Below are 7,947 nucleotides of genomic sequence, written 5' to 3'. Positions count from 1 at the left end.
ATTCAGCCAGAAGAACAGAAGCCCACACAGGCCACCACTGTGCTGGCTAAATGTATGTTTCGCCATTACGATTCACTCGTTCTAGCTGATCGGAAACACGAACGATCGAAGAGCGATCGCTGCGTGTGCTGTTGCTCTTTAACTTCCTGTAAGTTTTTCAGTCCACCCTTCCCGCCCTGATAGTTTGTCGCTTTTTTTGCTGTTGCCTACGACCGAATATCGCTACCTGCTTTACCATTTCCGTTCTCGGTACTTGGTGAAATGTCACTCCCTGGCGGCGGCACTTCGGTTCCGCGGCACTGTGCGGAGCTGGCGGAAGACCTTGTAATCCCAGCCCCCCCCGAAAGGTCGCACCCCGTGGCATGAAATGGCAGCAGGTAGTGTTTCGCGGTAAGGGGCAATACGGGCATGATAAAAAGCTGCTGCTGCTGCTGCTGCTGCTGCTGCTGCAGTTCGAGCCTATCTACGCAATCGCGCCAAACGTCTGTTGCCAAGTGCGTGCGCGGCTGGGAGAGCCCGAGACCTGTGTTCTGCTAGCCCCAAACCGGACTGCCCCTGCAGGTCCGAAGTGAATGCTTTTGTCGCCCCTCGCACGGGGTGGGATCTGAATTCGCGTGGAGAACAAAAGCGTAAAAGTTGCCCTGTACGCGCAAGTGCGCAATGCTAAGCGTGGCAAATGGGGAACGAGAAAAAAAAGGCAAACCTGCACAAAGCCACGGCAGTGTGCACCACCGCCATGCGCACACACACACCCTCCGGACGCTGCTCCGTGCGCCGTTGAAGGTAAGAATGGACGTGGTGTGGCTCTCGCGCGCTCGGTCTTAGAGCATGGAACACGAATCGATCGCATGAGCGGGAACTGGATCACCTTGGCGGGCAGCCGGGTTCGAAAGCAGAATGACGTGAACCGAACCCACCCTCTCTCTCCATCAGGGTCTTTGTGTGCCCGCTGTAGGGAGGGGTTTGGCCGAGAGAACGCCACGCACCAAAGAGAAACCAAATTGTAGCATATTGTTCTTATTCTTCGAATACAAACCCCGTTCAGAGACAACAAAAAAACCGTTCACATTGCAATCACACCACGACTGCGTGCAATTAATTTTAAGCAGCCGCCAACAAACTGCCGAAAAACTGGCCCGTACTCCAGTTCTTGGAAGGTAGACGCTTGGTAGGTGTGACCCGTAAACATCAACGTAAGCGTTAGAAATGATTTGTTGTATTTTTTTGTTTCCACTGTCATTGCTTCATCTGAGCTCGCGATACTAATGCAGCTCAATCTTATGGATCGTGAAAACAATCCAGTGAGACCAATAAACCTGCCCGTGCTGGTCCACAGCACGCCGCAGTCAACGCTTAATGATCGGCTGAGCATACTAATGAACCTTCTCCCTTGGAGTCGCCGGTCCAAAACTTCAGATACGACGATGGTCAGCGATCGATTTGCGTGGTGACGATGGGCTGTCGATGTCACAGCACGGCACCGTTGCAATCATGTCAAGGATTGAAACCAACACAAATCTGCCCCGGTGATCTATTGGGGTTATGGTTATTAAAAATTTCCACCACACTGCCCACACACACACAGGTGTTTGTACGGCATCGATTTAGGTTTTGTCATCATCATGAATTGGCAAGAGAGATGCAAACGATCACACCCTGTCTTAGAGTTCAATGAATGCGCGGTAGTCTTTACAGCACTGAGTGTGAGCATGGCACACACTTAAACCTTCATCATTTTGTGTATAATTTCCGTTTCCTGCCGAGCGCGTGCATTATCCGGCTTTAGACCGGCCTCATCTTTGCTCGCTGGATTTTTGCCCTCTACCAGTGCGGTCTGATAGTAGTCGGCCGCTTCCGGTGGTGTTTTGCGGTCATTCCCGCTTCCCAGGACGAACTGCACCAAGTAGTCGATCAGGTACGATAGGTGGTGGATGAGGGCGATCGCTTTCGAGACTGGTGTTTGGTTTGGTTCAGCTGGAGCACTGGACACCTGAAAAATGAATCAATTCTTCAAGGTTACTATTCCTTATTGAATACATTTTAATCTCACCAAAACGAGCGTAGCTACGAAAAATAAAAGAATACATAATCCTTTCATTTTCACCGTTCTTTCCTGTGTGTGTGCCTTTAATCTCACACAAGATCGTCAAGATCAAGAGTCATACTGAACTATTTCTTGGCTAGAAACTACCTGCTGTGCAATGCGTTCAGCTGGCGTGATTGCACCCAGTTGAGCAAACAACACCGAGAACATTCTCGATCGCTCAAAGCGCAAGCCTTGTGCAGTTATTTGATCTGTGCCTGGGAGCAGCCCTGGGCAATGTCAAGTACAAACCAACAGTGGCAGCAGTCACCGTAGGCTGACCGTGCGCCACGACGGCATCTTAAGGTGAGCTAGAAATTCAATCAGATGGTTGACCGTTTCAACAGGAGTGGTTGGAATGAGCCGTGCAAGATGCTAATGATGGTTCGTGTCCGGCTGTGTTGCCACTGTAAGCGTACGTTCATCGAAATCAGTTCAAATTCCATTCGCTTTCCTGAACCCGGTTTTTTTACGAACACAAAATAGCTCAAGTGTTTATTCATTCCGATTCACGCTTATCACTGCAACGCCTCATTACCCAGCAATTGCTCACTAAACGATGTAATGTGCAACAAAGTCATACACAGATAGTCAGCACGACAGCGTGTTTGCTATGCTCGTGCGCACTTTTTAAATACACGCACTGCAATTTAGTAAACCTTTAATAGGAATTGGAATGGAGGAAATCAAAATACCAACACCAAATTTCAGGAACATTGGCTGAGCGCTGGGCGAAAGGTGTCAGGCAGAGTGAGCAATCAAAAGGCTGGAGCACATTCACTTCGTGTCGATTAGTGTGTTTAGCTGTTGGAAAGCGGACGCCCACTTCCGTGGAGCAACAAGGAAACTGCAGTAAAAGGAAGCAAAGGGATTGTTTTCTGCTCGGTTGAGTAATTCGAATTTGATTTCGCTGCTCCCAAACACGGGAAATTATTGTTTTAAAATGAATAAATGGAATTATTATCAAAAACAGCTCTTAAAATTGCCGTAAGATTCCGCAAAAATTCTCCCTTCAAAGTGGCACTAAACACACATTTCCACTTCAATGCTCATTTTTAAAGTCCATCCCTCAAAACACCTGCTTCCCTGGTAAAACGAAATCATAATTCATGCTCCAGTGAACCCGAACGCACAAACACATCGTTATCGTGGGGCTCCAAACACGCCACGCCGGCCATATTTTAATTGAATCCAACAGTCCCCACCCCAGTGATAACACCCACAGACATCGCGGCGAAAAGTTCCACTATCATTCGTGTACTTCCCCCCACTAAACGAGGTCTATCACCAACAAACACACATACACACTGACAGTTCCGCATACATAGCGCCGGAATGTTTCCGTTCCACGCGAGGGGTTAAAAGGTCCCTTTTACGCATGACTGAACAATCCGGAGTCTCAATGGAAAATCGGAAAGAAAAACACACATACTCACACTCTCCGGCACACTTCCTGCCCAGTCCTGGGTGCCTGATCGGTGTGGAATCGAATTTTTCGCATCACTGAGCACACGATTAAACGATTATCGGGCTTTTTTGGTGCGCAATTTTACTCTTTTTGCTTCTTTCTGTGCTTGCTTACTCTGGCAATGCTTGTAGGTTCATTCCTTGTCCCTTTTCTTTTACCGTGATTCAACCCGATTAGTATTTGAGGACCCAAGCAGTAACAGTCTACCGGGTTTTGGGTTATGCGACCCTGCTCGCTCCGAATCGCAACTGTTCCGCTTCATTAGACAATGCCATGAGAAAATCATCGAACCTTATGGTGCGGAAGTGGTCCGTGCGCATGCGTCCTGTGGGGGGGGGGGGGGGGGGCTGAGGTATACAGTCTCTGCCCTTCTAAAACCTGTGCTGTAAACATTGACACCTCGCTGGCGGTGTTGTTCGTTTGCGTACGCTCTCTTTTCTTGCCGCCACGATCTAGATCGGTGTAACGACACAGCTACAGTCAGCTACAGGGAGAGGGTAGGTAACGACCTTCACGGGAGCGAGGGTTTGTTTCAAAAATTGGAAGATTTATAGTGCCGCGCGACAACTAAGTATCGCTAGTTAGCAGCTGTTCATAAGAAGAGAGGCTTAGTTTCGGGCAGCATTTTAAGCTCATTAAGAAGTTTTAGATTGCCTCATAGATTTGTATCTTTTTGACGGCTTTTTAACTCTGGAGGGGCTGCACTTGAAAGAACCTTTTTGATGACAAATTAAAATGATGATTAATGATGTTAGAGTTTACTGAGGAGCCTTAGAGACCATAATGAAACATAAAAAAGACCAAAACAAATATTAAAAAATATATACATTTTAAGGTAAAACATGACTTTGATTGCGAACAGTAACGCATTATTGAATATTTTACTTGCACCAACACTTCGATACGAATCAGCTGTTTTCTTACTTGCTGTACGCATGACTGAACAGGGAGTCCTTCTACACCGATAAGAAACATCCTCCACTCGTTGCTGCGCTCTTTGCACGGGGAAATTCTACTTTTCACGCTTGACTGAACAATTTGCAGTGGAAAATTTCCAAATTACGGACACATCAAATCCTCAGGGAGTTAAGCCCTATCAGTTTGGTTTTCCCGTGGAAAATCCCCCATACACACACACACCGACACAAAACGAATCTAGAAGAAACGCAACACCCGTGCTGCGTTGGTGGTGAGGAATAGTTTTCCATCTTTTACGCATGACCGAACACGGGAGACCCCGGGCGTAAGGAAAATTCAGTGAAGGGGAAAACTCATAAAACAACCTACTCCCACGTATGCATTCCTGGCGCCGGAAAATTCTATCTTTCACGCTTGATTGCACCGAACGAATTAGTGCGCTCGGGCGCGCCCCGTTTGCCCGTTTGATTAGGAAAAACGGCATCGAAATCTTCCAGCTCAGTCAGCTGTGGCCGATAAATTTCGCTCCATTCCACTGCACAATCGAATCACAGCCGTGCGAAAACGGCTCCACCCGGTCTGGCAGGCGGTTTGCCACCAGCGTACAGGCAAGGGCGCACTTGTCATTCGGCCGCTGCACGCATGCGCCCTCCCTCCGAACAAAAAAGCGAGAGAATGGAGAAAGCGTCCCCCCGTTAAAGACCGGAGCACGTGATAACAGCCTTGGCGTGGAAACGGCGCTTGGAGAAATTGGACCTGCGGGCCAATTGTCTGTACGGATGCACGGCAGGCGGGGGAGGGGTACACGCCCGAACCCGGACACAGCCAACCCGGACATGGCCGGGAGGGGTTTGGGCACGATTTGAAAGGGCATCGGCAGCGATCAGATGCAGCGAACCGTGAATAATTTGATTTTCACCGCACCAGGATGTCATACGCGGCCGCTACTGCTGGGCAGGTTGAAGTCAATAAAGTATGCTTGGGGCACCCCATTTTCCAACCCAAGCCTTCGTCGCGTGTCTACGCCAGCCTCAAACGGCGACCTCCTTACCGGGCATGCTCTCCCGGCCATGGTGTCTCCAGCTTTCTGCCTCAGTGAACATTGAAGTCCCAAAATCGCTCCAATTAGTGGGGCGGACTTACCAAGCGTATTCGTGATTTGATATCATTTGTATCGTGGATGGGGAGCAGCGTCCCACTATCACCACTATTGAGAATGCTCGCTGCTCGGAGTTTTCCCTTCCCTGCTACCAGGAGCCTGACAGTGACAGGGGCCGTTTTCCCACCACGCATGACTGCACAGTGGAGTCCTAGCAACCGGGGCGTATAGCAACCAGCTGACAGGACACACAAATACACTCACCTGCTCTGCTCACGCATCCTGCTGCATGGTTCTGCGCTCCCGCTACAAAGAAAATCACAACTTTACGCTTGATTGAGCAGAAGTCCCTCTGATGGAAAAGTTAATTGAGCTGTCAGTCTTGGCCCACCCGGGAATGTCAGGCTGGGGCTGTTCGAAGAAAAAGGGGTTTTCCACTGATGCTAATGAGGTTTTCCCGCAGCAAAAGGAAAGCGGAAAACAAACGCCAATTTGAACTTTTCACCCATGTCAGTCGTCATGGGAGTCTCTCCCTCTCTCCCTCTCTCTCTTTCATCGAAATCAAAGCCACCTTCGCTCGGTGTTGTGCGCCTGGTGAAAGGAAGCGTTTGTTTTCGCCTGACTGCACACGGATGACAGTTGAGCTGACAGTAGGGAAATTGAACACGTGGCCGACACACACACACACACACCGGCGCCCTCCCATCCAACTCCCTCTAATCTGTTGCCGTTGTGCGCACGCGCGCTCCATAGTTGTGGCAGGTCAGTAACTTCTTTCCAACACCTTCCAGCAATCCCTTCGGAAGCAAAAGGGCTGCGGTGTTATGGGAACCGAGGTGAACAGCTGCGTGTGAGTGTGTGTGTGTGTGTGGAGTAACTTTCACCTGCCGTGTTAAGTCACAACCATACAGCCATGGTAGGTGTGAGAAAGCGCCAAAGGGCCGCTAGCATGTTTCGTTCTGCTTTGACACGTTTTTTCTCCAAATGCGGCGATAACGCCGTCCGCCAGCAATCTGTAAAAGGTAGTCACCGCTCGCGTAAGACCTATCCCATCTTTCCGGTAATGCTGTGGTGGTGGTGGTGTGAGCGCACTAATGGTTAATAAATATTAAAATATCTTGAAACAATGATTTATTATCCAAACCACCATCGCCCGCTTGGTATTATGCGGCCCCTCCAGGAACGGTGTCCAACGCGGTCGTGTGTAGTCACGCAAACCATTAGGTCCCCGGAGTTGGTTACGGGTGGTCTGCTGCAAATGGAAGACAACAGCATCCGATCCCAGTCCGGTAGCGGGCTTTCATTCCATTAGAGGCACGCTTCCTTCGATGGCGCCTCGTACGGTGCCGCCGGCCTGTCTCTGTGTGTCGCTTCTGTGGCGAAGGGATAAAGCCTTCGATTAAGTGTTTTCGCTTTTGCATCACCCTTTTGCCGCCGTAAAGTACGAAGTAATACTGGGAATGTAGCGTCATGTAGCGTCGGTATGCCATGCTTTCCCATGTGAGCTCATCGTATGATAAGCTGGCAAACAGACAAGCTCGTCGTGAGAGAATGATCAACGAGCAAATCCGTACCTACTGTTGTGGCTGTTGCTGCACCGAGTGGAATAGTGGCTCATATGCTAATGAGCCTGCCTGAAATGTCTATTGCGTAAAGGGTTGCGCTTTGCGGTTTGTTAAGAGTCTGAGAAGAAGAGGGCCTATTAGAAGATTGTAGTAGAAAGCTTCAACGGTAGCAAATTGGGGTTTGGTGCATTGCCGTAACCTTTAGGTATAAAGCAGTAGAAGGGGTCATAGGATCTACTATAATAGATGATTTCATTCCAAGATGTTGAATGCAGTCTAATGAGTTAATTGAATGCATTTAATCGTTTTGATATATTCTACGACTACGACGACTACGAGTTCAGTAAGCATTGCATCAACTTCATTTGTTTCACAAACTATTTTGTTCTTGACACCTTTTTGTTCTTGCCTACAATTGGAGTCGTAAAATTGCAAGTATCAAATTCCATTGCAAAATAACTAGAACTACTCGTTTGCTACATCACTTCACTTACTCTGCCGTCCTTGAGTCCTATTCCACAAAAATGTGGCGTAAAGCACATTTACCTATCAAACAGCAAATCCATTAAACTAACACTTGTAAACGCTTCAACTTCGATTCAGATAATTAGCTCAAACGACAGTCTATCAAATGACTCAATTCCCTGTCCGTAGGTACCAATTGGCCTTTCACTAAGCAAAGCACAATCTATTGCTTCTACGACCCGTTCTCTCTGTGTGTGTATTTTGTGTGCACACGAAGATTAGATTAACAAATCAGCAAACCGATCGAGAGCTTTTGCTTTACTACTTCAGCACTCCTTCTCGGCTCACG

The 7,947-nt window shown here is 48.5% G+C and overlaps 1 protein-coding gene across 1 annotated transcript; it reads right to left on the bottom strand.

Moving 5' to 3' along the window:
- Positions 1–1,326: 1,326 nt before the first annotated feature.
- LOC125908430 (uncharacterized) lies at positions 1,327–5,762 on the bottom strand. Its single transcript, XM_049611197.1, has 2 exons — positions 5,613–5,762; positions 1,327–1,990 (listed from the first exon to the last, which is right to left on the bottom strand). The coding sequence occupies exons 1-2, from the start codon at positions 5,760–5,762 to the stop codon at positions 1,721–1,723; spliced, it is 420 nt and encodes a 139-aa protein (XP_049467154.1). The 3' UTR covers positions 1,327–1,720.
- Positions 5,763–7,947: the final 2,185 nt, after the last annotated feature.

The sequence above is a fragment of the Anopheles coluzzii genome, chromosome 2, assembly GCF_943734685.1.
Source record: "Anopheles coluzzii chromosome 2, AcolN3, whole genome shotgun sequence".
NCBI classification, from domain to species: Eukaryota; Metazoa; Arthropoda; class Insecta; order Diptera; family Culicidae; genus Anopheles; species Anopheles coluzzii.
Note: the sequence above shows the minus strand (reverse complement) of the source record. Positions and strands in the feature narration are given on the sequence as shown.

Coding starts and splice junctions, on each gene's coding strand:
- LOC125908430 (XM_049611197.1), bottom strand. CDS start 5,762: ATGCGTGGTGGGAAAACGGCCCCTGTCACTGTCAGGCTCCTGGTAGCA. Junction 1,991..5,612: donor TCAAATCACGAATACGCTTG/GTAAGTCCGCCC, acceptor TTCATTTTTCAG/GTGTCCAGTGCTCCAGCTGA.